General features: G+C 43.1%; 1 protein-coding gene across 1 annotated transcript in view; it reads right to left on the reverse strand.

Moving 5' to 3' along the window:
- The window catches only part of NKAIN1 (sodium/potassium transporting ATPase interacting 1), a 485,391-nt gene that overhangs the window by 128,461 nt on the left and 341,078 nt on the right, over window positions 1-15,852 (reverse strand). Inside the window, exon 3 of the mRNA XM_085645652.1 lies at window positions 13,155-13,235. Coding sequence (XP_085501778.1) covers window positions 13,155-13,235 — 81 coding nt within the window. The remainder of the gene's footprint in view (window positions 1-13,154; window positions 13,236-15,852) is intronic.

Below are 15,852 nucleotides of genomic sequence, written 5' to 3' on the forward strand. Positions count from 1 at the left end.
GGGACCGCCTAAATACCCCTGCCCCCTCCGCTGGAAGTAACCATTTGCCGGACGTCTTCCCTGGCTGAGCCCAGGGACTAGACCGGCTGCCCCCAGTGCCTTCATGCGGCACTAAGGCGGCCACCCTGTTAGGGGGGCTGCTGCGCAACCCCCCCGGGCAGCCTTGCAGTCACATTACATGAGCATACCTGCATTGCACTACGTGGGATAAAGTGTCAATCAAAGTGTCACGCATTACAGATTGAAATGTCACATGTGCGCGTACTAACAAGATGAAAAAGTCTGACACCTTTACAGCTGTGGTATCAGAGTGTCCTCCATTCTCTGCTTGGCGGCAGTGTTGCTGGGGGTGGGGGTGGGGGTGGGTCAGGATGTCCCCACCTACCCGGCCCCACCGCTCTTACCTGCATGGGCCACAGCTGAGGGCAGGATGTCCCCAGCCACCAGAGAACCTGAGGAGAACGCTTCCAAGCCACAGGCACACATCTTCTCCTCGTGTTACAGGCTGCACAGGTTCAGCAAACATTAGGCCTGTACCAAACTCTCAGCACAGAGAAGGATGCAGACAGTGAGCAGGCGGGGCAGAAACCCTGTGCCAACATGGATATTCCAGTTCAATCTGAGCTACGAGGGGATCAGAGGTAGGATGTCCCCAGCTACCCGGCCCCACCACTCTTACCTGCATGGGCCAGAGCTGAGGGCAAGATGTCCCCAGCCACCAGAGGGCCTGAGGAGAACGATTCCCAAGCCACAGGCACACATCTTCTCTTCGTGTTACAGGCTGCACAGGTTCAGCAAACATTGGGCCTGTACCAAACTCTCAGCACAGAGAAGGATGCAGACAGTGAGCAGGCAAGGGCAGAAACCCTGTGCCAACATGGAACAGAAATACTTCCTCCAAATTCCAGTTCAAGCTGGGCTACGAGGGGATCAGAGGTAATTAAAAAGTGATTAACCATAGTTCATAAGATTGAGTTTACCCCTCACTGTGGCCTACAGCTCTGGGAAACACAAAAACAAACGCAGCCGGGCCCTGCTTGCTGGTGACTGGTCATAGTGGCAAAGCTAATGTGTCATGGGCCCTGTACCAGGAAGGAAATGGGCCTCCTAGCTGTTGTTTGAACTGTGAATACAGCAAGAATCAGGGTTCACTGCACTTGCTGCACATTAATGGAAGCTATGCCTCTGACTGGTCAAGGCTCATCAACGCTTCTGAAGTCAGACCTGAGCCACAGCAACAGGAAAGGGGCATTAAATGGACTGATCGTCATCCCCTTCCTGCAGACCTTACCATTTTCTAATACTTCATGGGGGTGCGAACTCCATGGACTGGCCCATTCACATAATGCAGCATGAATCCCGCGATGGCCACTGTAAACCATTGGAATCTGGTAACGACACCGGGCGGGCAACAGACGCCTCATAGTAAGATTTTTATTTTCCGGTTAGGAGGTTAGAAATGTACTGAGAAGATATCTGTACTTTTAGACCATTTCCTTTACAAGCTCGTATGCTTTTTTTGCAGTTTTAAATAGCACGAATTCTGCCCGAGGGTATTGGCGCGCTTTACACGAGCAGCATTTACATTACACAAGGACGCATTCTGATTTGCCCAGAATCACAGGATGTTGAACAGACGCTGAGCTTCCAACCTGGTTTCTTAGCTCTAATGTCAGCAGCTCTGGGATAAACGCCACATCCTCTTGTCTCTTAGGGCATGTAAGTGTATGAGGCCAAGAACCTGTGAAGAGTAGAAAAGAACGAGAGTGCACTTACAGTCCATGCTGGCGCTCTTCAGGTGAAAGATTTGGGGTACGCCCAGATGTTATTGGAGTCTGCAAACCCTTTCCAGATAACAGGACGGCCGAGGACTTCACTTGGGAAGACTTGTAACATCATCACCTTCACACATGACAAGACAGCCGCAAAGGACAATGAGCGACACCAAAGTTGAGACTCCGAATTTCAACATTTGTAATAGGTGAGGTGCCTATCTGGAGTCGTTTTTGATATATTGTCCCAAAGGGGGTGGTCAGAGGTGCCAGCGTCTTTCCAAATCTGGACTGGAACCAAAGTACAGAGCCAGTATGTACCTCCCCGGAAGCAGAACCCATCGGTGGGACTGCCAGGGCACTCCTACCTTTCACCAACACCTAGAACAGCATGCCAGCCCTGGCGCCAGGCATAGCATACGATGAAGGGCCTGGAGAGTTGAGGTAAAGCAGTGAGCCAGCTCTGGGCTCGCGGCAGCCTCTCTGCCACCATGATGGTCCCAGATACAAGGGCAAGAGGGGGGGTTCACCGCCGAGAAGCATGAAGGTCGATTCACCCAAATGCCAGAGGTAGGGGAAGTGACCTCAAACTCTTTTTGACCTTAATGACATCACAGGAAGTGACATCATGTGATATTTGACATTGAATTCCAAGAAATGATGCCACGTGACCTTTATCCTGATGAAACCATAATTGGTGTCAATGTAGACTAGTTTATACCTGAAACCGAAAAATACTAAATGACAGGTAGATGCACAAAAAAGAGATTTAAAAACAGTAGTGGTCAGGCACACTAGTATTAATTCAGAGGGACCAAAAACTGAAAAATTAAGTATGTTTTTTGCTTGATTAACTCCATTTTATTGTTAATGAGACTTCACATCATCGCTTGTAAGAAACTGTCACACTTATGGAACAAAGAACGGATGGTTCTGCTCAGACTGTGAGAATAGTTTGAATAATGTGCATTTTTCATTTGTTTACATCTATTTGGTTTTATAAAGAGTGTGCATTCCACTTAAAGGGTAATCTCCCAGTGGGATCTGCAGAAAGTAAAAAGTGTTCATCTGAGCACTGTTTATCTTCCACACTTGGTACTGCGTTTGCCATCGCTTAGGCCAGGGGTCGCAGAAGCAGAGTTAGGGGCCGCTAGAGGCAGGCCAGGGTTGCAGCTGTGACCCATTGGCAAGCCCTAAATGACATCCATGCTGCAAAGTACCCTCCCCTCGCCTGGTAGTCATTCAGGGGGGCTGTCGGTGGTGTAGTGGGATAAGCCAAGTGCCAGCTGCATCTCTGTGTGCCAACACTTAAAATAAAGGAAACATCACACCTGGTCGCCAGTGTAGGAGTGAGGACAATGTTCAGAGTGACACGAGTGCAACAGCCAGTGCTTAATTTGAGCCAGTGGATTCTGGTGCTCGGCACCGGCACTTAATTATCTACAGCTAGTGACAGTCTGCCACATTGTGACACTGACTGTCTAATGCAAAGTTGTTTATTAATTCAATACACCAAAAATGACTATTGACTGCCGCTCAAGCCATTCTTATAGATTTGGGGGCCTGGAATAGTCTGAATTGCCACACTTGTAGGAGTGTGATGGTTAGTAGTTGTGTTGTTACTATCATTGGCAGCGCTGGCAGGGGCAATGGATGGTGCAAGCTGTAGTGATCGGTGCAAGTCGCTGCATGGACCCAGACAGCCAGAGTCCTTCAGGGAGAAAATCTACAGAACATACCCTAGTAGCAACCACCAGAAATAGTGAAAAGATGCACCCAGTGCACAAGCAGCGGGCCTGCCTCAGCCTGGTCACTCAGAGGAGGGGTCACCTCACCTGTGGTCCAGGTGAATGGTCTCTGGATCTGGCACCTGCGTCATGACCTCTCTTGTCCCTCGCGGGTCTTTCATTGTTCTTCATCATTGTTGTGTAGTGTCGCGAGGACCCCCGAGAGGCATGGAGGTGCTTTGTGAAGGTTTCCATTCACACACTGATACTGATTTCTTGAAAGTGGTGCTACCCAAAACCCTACCGCCCAATGGACTCCCGGGTGTCCTCTCATTGGAGTCTCCTGATCAATGCTTGATCCAGAACGGAAATTACATAGAGGGCGCCAAGATTTTAAGAGAGCTTAAGGGTCATACAAATGGAAGAAAAGCGATATACAAATGCACGTTAATGAACACGTATAAAAATATACGCTAACACTGTGGTAAAATGTTGAGTCTGACCAATCACAGTCCTGGCAACAAACAGATTAGGTGCCAGGGAATGCCCTCAGGTGGCAGGACACAGGCAGACATGGCAGCGCTTTCTTCAGCTTCTTGGCGCTTTCATCCAGAGAAAGGACTTGCATTAACCAGGCCCTGTACAGTGGACTCAGTGAGCCGTGGCTCTCACACGTCCACTGACTGCTTCCGTGCATTTAAATCGAATTACACGAGACTCGAACCAGTTCGAAAACATAACTGGTGACAAAGTGTAGAATGAGACAGAGAGATGGGTGGATGTAAAAGAACCCAGAGTGGAACATGTAAAGAGTGGGGGATGGAAAGAAAACAAGAAATAAAGGGCATGGCCATCACAGGAATAAACAAGGATGAAAGTGCTGTGTAAGGGTGTGAGATGAGAAAAGGAGGAGCGTGTAACAGGCTCTAGAGAAAGATGAACAAGCAATGGCGGTGGGGGGGAGTGGAGGCCAGCAGAGTGACGCGATCTGTGGTGGGGGAGGGAATTGCAAGACGGAGAGAGGCACGCAAGGCTTAATGAGCCTTGGCAGAAACCCACATGGCAGCTGCGCGAGTGAACGTGCGCGTGATCTCAAGCTTGAGGCCAGCAAAAGCCTTTGGTAGCACTTTCAAAAAGCCACTCACTAAATTTCACGCAGAGCAGCGCATGCGCTGGCTCAGCGAGACCTAAAAACTGTGTCAACTAATGCATTAAATTCACACTCAGGGAATTGGGTGATTTAGCACAAAGCACTTTAAACACACACAGCACTTTTTTGAACACATGTGCAGATATACGCAAGGACAGGAAAATACATAAATACACCAGGGGGTACGATATGAATATCAAGACTATTTGATTATATATAAAGCAAAGCTAATGGTTTTAACCAAAATCAAATTATATTTAGGAAATTGTATGATCATGAACTGTTACTGCCATGCTTTTATCATCATTTTTTACCCTTTTTTACATATGCCGATATCTGTGTATCAGTGAATTTGAGTAGTAACTTTTCTATGTCTATAGCGTAATTTGCACAGGTGAATGCAGTCACGCTTGCACTAGCCACTTTAAATATACCAATGATAACGCTGAACTCTGTCATGTGAGCAAGGCTCTCGTGAGAGCTGAAACGCGTTATGCTGTCTTGCACCAAATAAAGGATTATAATCGCACTATACCGTGGTCCGGACCCGTTGTTCAGAGAGATTCAAGCACTATACGGTGACGAATTGATATATATATATATATATATATATATATATATATATATATATGGGTTTTGTGCCTTGTACATAAATGTAATAAGTATAATTTGTTTATATGTGTATGTATGTACATTTGTCACTGTATACAATATTTATGTATCAATATGTGTATATATTAATTTTTACTTGGGGAAATATATATATATATTTAAATATATAGGACTGAAGTAAGTCCTCTGTCGTTGTTCATGAGACAAGACATGTATTTATGTTCACTGAAAGTCGACGCCGGTTGCAATTGACAAAGGCGGTAGCCGAAACGCGTTTTGCTGTGAGTTCTGAAATAAAAAATTCAGAACACTGTTCCCGTGAGTGCTGGTATCTGTTGGTGTACCGAGAGCTTGGACTGTACGCGGTGTCCGTCACCGCGTTGGAAGCACCCGATCGTGAGTGAAGGGATTAAGACGGAAAGTTGAGCTGGATATATATATATCCATCTTTAAAGAAAACATAGTGCACTACTACAGGTTTATCGATGATATTTTCATCGTGTGGCATGGTAATAAAGAAAAAGCATTGGAATTCATTGAAAGCATTAATGTTAACAATTTGAATCTCCACTTTACCCACCACATAGACAATTCCAGCTTGGAATTTCTGGATGTCAAACTGTATGTAGCAAATGATAGAATAGAAAGTACCCTTTTTAGAAAACCCACTGCTGGCAATGTCACACTTCATGCCTCCAGTGCCCACCCCAAACACCTGATTGCGAGTATTCCCTACGGGGAATTGTTACGCCTGAAATGGATATGCAGCACGGATGCAGAATTTAACATTTGTGCTTCAGAATCCATGCACCGCATGAAAGCTAGAGGCTATTCAGATGAGATTTTGACTACAGCTCTAACTAAAACATCATCTAGATCTAGAGCCAGTTTACTCCCAGTTCCAACAGCAGTCTTGGAGGTTTTATCTGACTCACCAGCTACCCCTGAGACAACAGTTAAAGCTCAATGTCCTAGACTAATCACAGCATACAGTGAGAACGAACGCAAAATTAGATCTATTGTTAACAAAAACTGGGGAATAGTACTTACTGATCCTGTTTTAAGAATGAGTCTGCCATCCAGCCCCACTATAACATTCAGTAGAGCTAGAAATATGGGGGCTATGTTAGATCTTACCAGCCCCGAAATAAGAACCAAATCCAATTGGTTAAAACCAAAGGATGGTTTTTATAAATGCTCATCTTGCCGGGCGTGCAAGTTCGGGATCAACACAACAGAATACTGTACTCCATTCAGCCCTATACCACACAAGATAATGGGAAACTATAACTGTAAAACTGATTTTGCAGTTTACGTTCTCACTTGTACCTGTGGGCTTAATTACATCGGAAGCACCAAACTACAGGTACATGAGAGAATCCTTCAACATCTACGTGCCATTTTGCATAGTGATCCCAATTACCCAGTGGCGCGCCATTTCAAACAAGTCCATGGTAATAATCTATCTTGTTTAAAGTATTATGTGGTAGCTGCTATTCCTAAACCACGCAGAGGAGGAAACAGAGAGGCTTTGCTAAGGAGATTAGAAACTAAATTTATTCTCAACTTCGATAGCAAATGCCCAAATGGTCTGAATAACACCGAAGATATGTACACATGTTTGTGAACAGTTATTCTGTATGTTACCTGGATTATTGTATTTTATGTGGTACAGACTTTTTGAGTTTGTTTTTTTGATTTGGTTTTAGACAATTTATTGTTTAAATTTTGTGAGTATTGGTGGAATTTGTGACTACGGGAGAAGGATAAAAAGTAAAAAATGGTTGGTACTTTTGTACTTACGATTTTTAGCGGTGATAAATTTAAACTATGGCAGAGATTTTGTATCAAAAGGGATGGCATCTATTGTTCTTTTTTGTTCAAAAAATGGTTAAACTTAGACATGATCTAGGTTTAAAAGATAAATTTTTCAAATAGAAGCTGGGGCCATCTTGCAATAATACATATTATATTTGGAATTATATCTCGGCCGAGTGTAGATTGCTAATAAATATTAATATATTATATTTATATATTTTTTCCTATCCTTGTAGCCATTTTTGCAACCAATATTCTTCACATTTAACATCACATTAATTTGCACATGAATTATTTGGAATATAAATTCTTCAATCAGCTCTGCTATGCACTTTAAACACACAAAAAAATTATTATTTTGCACATTGCCTTCCCAAAGTTACAAGTTTGTTAAATGATTGTATGCATTTATGCAGTTACAATGAATGAATTTTTTGCATTATTTATAAATGTGAAGTTGGATTTACCCAGGAATTTTCACATTGCCGATATGTATTTATTACATTGGTTATATCCATGGAGTCTGTTTTTTATGTCCTTCATTAACTTTTGTAACATGTGACTATTGTGGAAGGGCATATTATTTAAAAATGGCGAAATCAATTGCAGCTTTTATGTGAACAAGGGCGCCTGAGCCCGAAACGCGTCATCTGTCGACTGCTGCTAGGTACGAAATAAAACATCTTGCCTGAGAAAACAAGTGGTTCGTATCTCTTTCTTCGCTGCCGAGGTAGAGGTGGAAGGAGTATTTTTGGCGATATATATATATATATATATATTCACTTAAAAAACCATAGGTTTCACACAGGTTATAGTTAGGTGGACATTTCACTCATAAAAAAACAATGAAATTCCCCCGTTATAGTTAGTTCAGATAACTATAACTCGCGCGCCCGCAATCCACTGCTCATGACGTCACATATTACATCACTCATGACATGGTCAGTGGCATCACGGCGGTCGCGCGAGTTATAGTTATCTGAACTAACTATAACGGGGGAATTTCATTTGTTTTTTACGAGTGAAATGTCCACCTAACTATAACCTGTGTGAAACCTATGGTTTTTTAAGTGAATTTGCAAGGTTTTTTAAATGCTAATTCCTAACTATAACGTGTGTGAAACCTATGGTTTTTTAAGTGAGTTTGTACGGTTTTTTAAATGCTAAGTTATGTATTTATTAATATATATATTTTTTTTAAGGTTTTTCACCGTGCGCGCACAGGTCGCGCACGGTGCGCACATATAGATATTTATATGCTTTTAAATGCTATTTTCTCAGGATTTACTGAACAGATTGACACCAGACCTGCAAAAGGCACTTCCCTGACCTGTGGACTACCTCTCTGCCAAATTTCAAGTAATTCTATTCAGCCGTTCGGGCTGTACCTTCGACTAAAAGTCCTATGGAAAAATGCATGGGGAAAACGCGTTTTGGGACCCCCCTTTTTTCTCGGCCCCCGCTTGACGAATCACCCCGAGACTTTCAGGGTAGGAGCTGAGCGGAGCGCCCCATTAGTTTTGAAAATTTCGCGAAGATTCGTCAACCGGCGCAAAAGTTATTCAAAATAGAATTTTGAGATTTCCTATGGAAACACGGTCCTAACTATAACTATCTACTGGCGACCGCCAGTAGATAATATATATATATATATACATACATACCTGTACCTTAACTCTCTGACCCATCACAAACCTTTCTGACTACTATGGAGACTCTTAAACGCCCTCTCCAAATACTTCCCTCCTTTATCCAATTCTTCCACTAATAGGCACACATATCCACCACCCCCAAGTTCCCATCTTCCCTTGACTAATCCACTTCAATCAAAACAATAGAGTAAATGAATGAGATTGCTAGAGCATAAACTTAAACACACTTACCACAACTAATCCACAAAGGAAAAAAATGCACATTTACTAATCTTCTGCCCTTTTAGGTCTCGCCTGAGCCAGCGCATGCGCTGTGCTGCGAGACATTTAGTATTGGGGTTTTCAAAGTGCTACCAGACGCTGTTGCTGGCCTCAAGCTTGCAGTTATGCGCGCGTGCACAAGCGCAGCCGCCATCTGCCTCCCTTCCAGCGCGATCACTGCTGCGCGCGCACCACTTGCGAGCTTTTTAAAAAAAATTCCTTTTGCTGCTTAGTGCGTGCACTCCCCCCACCCCTCCCACTTGTTTACTTCTTGTCACGCGGCCGCGTTACTTTTACTTCTCTTATCTCAAATTCCCAATTTTAACTTCAATAATGGCGGCCACGTGGCTTCATATAAAGCGGGTCACTCAAATCTTTTGTTTTTAATTGTATATTTTTCAGCGCATATGGCGGCCGCACAACTTTCTTATAGCATGCACTGCCAAAATCCTTATTAATAAAATGCAACACTCTGAGCTTGTGTGTTTTTTGGTGGCACATCGCTGATTTGAGGGCACTTGTTCGTCAGCCTCCCAACACCGTTCCGCTTCGCAGCTTAGCCCCAAGCCACTCCCCCCACCTGACCCATGTCAGCCTTTAGCCTCCCGTTGCAGCATGTATGCTTTATCCTTGATGCAGCCCAGACAATTCTGCTTTCCTTCCCTGGTACGTCCACTGCAGGCTGCGTGAATCCGCTGCATGTGTATAAGGTAACATTGTGTTGCTCCTGTCTGTGCTTAACTAGTTACGTACTGGATTCTTTTAGTACAGCTTCTGTTCACTAGCTGTTCCAGAGATGAAAGTTAATTTATATTTTATAAAGTGCAGCACGCAAAGCTTACTTTTTATCAGCACTGTTTTCTGAGTGCGCCTGTTCAGTCCTGTCTCCCAACACCCTTCTGCTATGCAGCTTAACACCCCCCCCACTACCTCCCTAATAGCTTTACCTATGTTGGCCTCGTAAATGCTTGTTAATTAATGCCCCGGTCTCCATCTCCCCAACTCCTCCCTCATCGCTGCTTTCTTCCTGCATGTTTTAAGTTGCAACCATTTTCCAAGCTTTGCTCGTGCTCAGGCTGTTGGCTCGCCCGTATTTACCCATGGTAGCTGCAGCTCGCACTGTTTAGAGCCCCTATCTCTGCAGTAACTGGGAAAGGCCGCAACGTACCGGAAATCTATCTCCCCATTGGGGGCATCGCAATCATGATCCGGAATAATTAGCCACTGGATCTAAACTCGGTAGTTGTTTCGGCAAGCGTTATTGACGGATGTATGACGTTACAACGCGTGCTGTTACAACGCATGCTGTTACAACGAAAATGTTACAACGCAAGTGGATTTACAACGCATGCCATTACAACGCAAGTCTTTACATCGACTTGTGCAAGATGGCGTGCTAACATTAGAAAAGTGTAATTTACTATTCCAACTCCAGTCCACTTAACAGTAGGGAAGGTGTTGGGATAGTAAACTACACTATTTGTAATGTTAGCACGCCATCTAGCGCAACTCGATGTAAAAACTTGCGTTGTAATGGCATGCGTTGTAAATCCACTTGCGTTGTAACAGTTTCGTTGTAATGGTAGTGCGTTGTAAAAGTTGCGTTGTAAAGGTTGTTCCCCGTTATTAACTGCTACACATGCAAGTACTTGAGGAATTCTTTCCCTCTGGAGATATTTACCATCCGCACGCAGCTAAGGTGCTGGCTGGCCTGCCTATTACATGGGTTTGATGGCAATTTGATATGAGCATTCTTATTCATTTATTTATGCGTCTGAAGTTCACGGAATTGCGTGACGTGTTCAGTGTCGACACTGGGTTGGCACTGATTGCCCTAAACCTTAGCGAGACAAGATGCTAATCCTGTATATGTATTTTACACTGGGCGCCGCCAGGCCTGCGTGAACAAAACCGTGTGATCCTGGGCAGATACGCTCAGTGTAAAACCACTGCATGACTGCACTGTGCGATCCTGGGCAATTATCACATATCTGAGTACCTTCCTACAAATACTGAGATCAGGAGGCACAATGTACAAATCCTCCCGTGCATTGAATCTGCCCAACTAATATGTTGCTGCTTGCATGATAACAAAACCGGGTGTAATACAAGAATTCACTTTCCTCTCGTATCACAAAAGCGTTATCTTCAGAGCTGAGACAGGAATGTTTCTCCCTCCTCATTGACCAGTATCAGATAAAGGCGCAGGAATCTTGCTTTAAGAACTGCGCCTGTTTTCTCAGGAGACGGGAAGGGGGGAGATGTGGGAGGGTTGTAGAGTGTTGCTGGCCGTTGCCTAATGTGCAACAGGAACATTTATTGGCTTATTTGAACAAGTGAATACAGAAAACAAGCATTGGCATTGCCAATAGGTCTCGCTTTTGGACCTTATAAGTATTTAGTTATGCAGCAAAATATCCTTGGTGCAACAACATCAACTGTTGCGTGGCTATAAGGTACAAGGTTTAGCCATGCAACAGCTGATGTTGTGGCACCAAGGATATTGTGCTGCAAAACTAAATACTTATAAGGTCCCAAAAGCGAGACCTATTGGCTATGCCAATGCTTGTTACCTCTAACCTTGGGTTCCAGAACAGCGTAATTGCACTGCAACATGCTTCAATGCCTCGGCAGGGATAGTAAGCACTTTATAAATACTATTTACAATTACAATATTGATGCAGAGACCTAGGATGTCTTGTAGTGATGAGATGGAGTATGGCACAATGGTGCTTTGTGCCAAGTAATTCTAGACAAGTTACTAATTTTTCAAATTATGTTTTACTGGTTGTACAAACTGCTGGAAACAGCCCAACAAGAAGAAGAAATTAGAAGACATATATTCAACATTTACCACTGTTGCAAACGGAGAGACATATAGACAAATAGTTGCACATTAGAGAGTTTATGGAATTGGCATATCATATTTTCCCCAAAAAATACACTTTGACTCACACGCCAATCATCAATACCTAGCTACAGAAAATCAGTTAATGGCTACTCAACTACAGGCATCAAAGAGAAACAGGTAAGTAATATGCCTAGGTAACATTTGTAAAACAAATGCTTCTCTTGTGGAACTCTAAACTGTCAACAAGAAATGGGAAACGGCATACAGCACATTAGCTATTAAACAACTCAAGGTAACCTAAGAACCTACCAGCAATTCTTAACAATTTCTAATAGGTGACACGCACCCGTATTTACCCAGTTTAATTTTAAGTGTGATCTGAAGAGATCACTGCAGTTCCCATCCACTAAGATGTATTTGTACCTTTTGTTTCTCTGAATACCACAAGAATCCAGGCTTTGTGGACCTCAAAATATCAACATATTCATTGTGAATTTTTTATAATGGAATTCATGTTCAGTGACACGAAATCATTGTTGACATTTCAAGGTCATACTTATGAATGGTATTTTGGTATTGGAGCTATATTTGCATTCCATGACAGGAGAATGACCGGAAACCGAATGTTCACCCAAATATGCACTTCGACAATTAATGCATTTATCAATAAAAAGCATCTTCACTAGCCAGGAGGATTCCAGGAACTAAAAATGTTAATTTCATTAGAAATTCATGCTGGTTTTTCAGCAATCAACCCACAATAATAAATCAACAATGTCACCTTGCCATATACAAAAATGATAGCAAATGTAACCCGTGCCAGGATTAGTCTATTTTACACATACAGTACTATCATTCTGAGTTCTTCCTTTGGACGTCTGTGTCCGACTTCAACTCTGTTTCTGGCAACAGAGGGTCTTAGAAGTTCCCTGGCTCTGCTTTAGCCTTATGTCCCAGAGAAACTGGTTTTGTGCTTGGGGACCGAGATATAAGAGAGATTGTTTTGAGATCTGTGAAGGTCAGATTAGTCACGAGCTAGCCGTTGTAGTGACTTGTGGGACTGGATTTGTTTTTTCTTTCAAGTGTGTGTGAAGTACTTTCTGCCCTGTCTGCTTTGAAAGACTGATAAGCCAATTTTAGGATGACCTATGTGTTATGGATCTACCAGTTTCCAGGAAATTTCAGTGAACAATTAAACCTGTAAAGCGTACCCTTAATTCTGGTCTACGGCACAAGAAAGCAAGGAGAAGCTGCTCTCTGGAACGTTGGTACTCACACAATATTGTTTATGTATAGAGGGTATGGACGTACCTGTGAGAGATGTCCAACTTCAAGGTAGAAACAGATGATGAAGGCATTCCATCCGACCCACAGCACCAGCCACACAGCGTACTGTGGGGAAACACAACATGCACATGAGAAAGCAGAGCTAAAATGTGGCAGAAGGTAGAGGCTGAAATATTAATATAGCCTTATAGCCTGCTGTAGCAGGCTATACCGGCTATTAAAGGCCCGTTGCAGCGTTAAAGGCCCGAGCCGAAGGGGAGGGACTTTAACAAAGTAGCGGGACTTTAATAGCAGGTATAGCCCTGCTAGGAAGGGCTATAGGGCTATTAGAACATTCTGCCACTAGAGGGCAGAATGTTATAACAAATAAAACAAAGCCTTCAGGGAGAGCAAGGGGATTCAAATCCCCTCAGGCTCCCTGAAGCCTTTGTTTTCAGCCAGAGCTGTGAATAAAGAAACATTGTAATGTTGGAGCTCCAGGCATCTACCAGCCATTATAAGCCCGAAGCACTCCATTGTTTTCAATGGAGCTTCCAACATTCCAATGTTCTAATAACGCAATTAAAGCCCACCTTCTACATCTAACACCTTATCTACAAAGAAGCATAAAAAAGAAAATGACAAGCAACAGGCCTTCTCTATTTGTGCACCAAAGATCTGGAGCAACATTGCCATAGCCAGCATGAAGTACCAAAATCTTACAATGTATGAAACAGATGAAGATACACCTCATTTAACTAAGACTACATCACAACGATGTAACAGTCCCCTTCCACTCTGACAACCCGGTTTCCGCTTCAATCATTCATTGACTCTCCATTGCTTTTGACCCAGTACACTGTTCCAGTGTCATTTAGATACATTCTCCTTGTACAACTAGTGCATAGATACCTGTAAACAACTCGGAAGAGCCTCACTGCTGTCAACTGGAAGAGAATGGGACTATAAACATGAAGAATTTCTCACAAGCTAGCACAACTGGGTAGCCACCACAACTCATCATTTAACTTGAGGAATTTGATACAGTGTGTACCTGACTCTGAGAGGCAGCAGAATGATTTCTTGAGCATATTTTTTTGTAGCAGAAACATATCAGACATTAGGATCTGATTATGATTTGGATTGAGTGGTGTCCTTGGATGGGATATCGCTCCCCGATCATAAGGTGTTCGTGTACACAGATTTAGCAGGTACTGGAACACCACATCCATTTCTACCCACTATATAGTGCTTTTTCCCCACAATATTTGCACCATGTCCATTGTGCAGAAATTCTGGGTTGGGTGAAAAATGCTAGCTATCTGGCTGCCTTGTATTACATCATCAGGTTTGGAAGGTATCTAATGCTCATCTGAGAAGGACAGCAGGGGTGCAGCTTGAGGAGACATTAGAGGAGGGCAGTCAGTCATGTGGGGAATAAGTGAAACAATCTACCCAATGAAGTATGAAATGTCATTGATTTGGGCATTACCAGAGAGGTTAATGACATGCATGAGGCTAGTCAGGCTTGCAGTAAGGGGCCCCATTGTTATTGATCATAGAAGCACAGGGAATGGTCTTACAACATAAGAATGTGGCGAGCAAATGAGCTTGAAGAGAAACAAAAGAAGCCATTGTTATTGAAGTCTGCGCATGTCAAGCAAAGAGTGACATAACGCACAGCTCCCTGGTAAGGCAGATCCCACAGTAGTTTTTCATTTTGTCGGAATGAGATGGTTGCACTTTCATAAGATGACAGCGCATAAAGGTGGCTCGGGGAAATTGATTTGGCTTTAATAAGATTCTGTGTTATGGATTACAAGTGCCCCCATTTTATTAGCTGTAAAGTACTGCACTTTGCAGAGACTGGAATCCATCCAGCGCTGGGCTCCAAGGAACGCTTACACTCATATCACTGAGAAAGCTTTGCACCGTCGAGAGAAGAGCACCGTGGGACTTGGCTATGAGAACAAGACTCTGGTAAGCAAAACTGAAGCAATGCAGAAGGATCAGAATTAAGACAGCCCAAAGGATGAAGCGGGGTATGATATACTGACAGATCAGAGTCAACGATCTCACAAAACTAGAGAAGTGCATCATCTCAAGGAGAGTGAGAGTTTAGGGTACAATTAAACTGGAGTAGTGCAGAATCCCAATAATGGGCAAGGTTAAAGATCCATAAAATTATAAGGGTTGAAGAACTCAGTTAGAGGCTAAATGCTCTAAAAATTAGGAAGGTGCATGAACCCTGAAGAGACCAGAGTTTGATGGTGAAAAGAAGAAAGATGGTCAGGATGATGCCTTCTGATCACCGGATATAGGCTGTAGAAAATGAAATGGTTTTTAGGTTTAAAAATCAATACAAGTCAACTATCTCTGTAAATTGACCGCCCCTGACACCTAAATGAGAAACAGAAACAGTGCTTTTCTCTCAAGGTGTCTTTGCTTTGGAATAGACTTTTGCTATCTCTTCATCATTCCAGCATTTTGTTTCTTTGAAAAAAAGAGAACCAAGACTTTTCTTTTCTTACCTATCTAATAAACTCAGTTCTCCCTCCAAGGCAATCGTCAGTGATAGGAATCCGTCACAATGCATGAGTACAATGCATTAGTCACAATATATGTGCCACGATGCTGAAGTAGTAATTTGTTTTTACATTTAATTTAGTATTTCAGTATTGCAGCTCTCTCTCTTCGAGTAGTTATTAATTGAAAAATATGTATTTCAAAACTTCACCTATGG

This window comes from Triturus cristatus, chromosome 3_1, assembly GCF_964204655.1.
Source record: "Triturus cristatus chromosome 3_1, aTriCri1.1, whole genome shotgun sequence".
NCBI classification, from domain to species: Eukaryota; Metazoa; Chordata; class Amphibia; order Caudata; family Salamandridae; genus Triturus; species Triturus cristatus.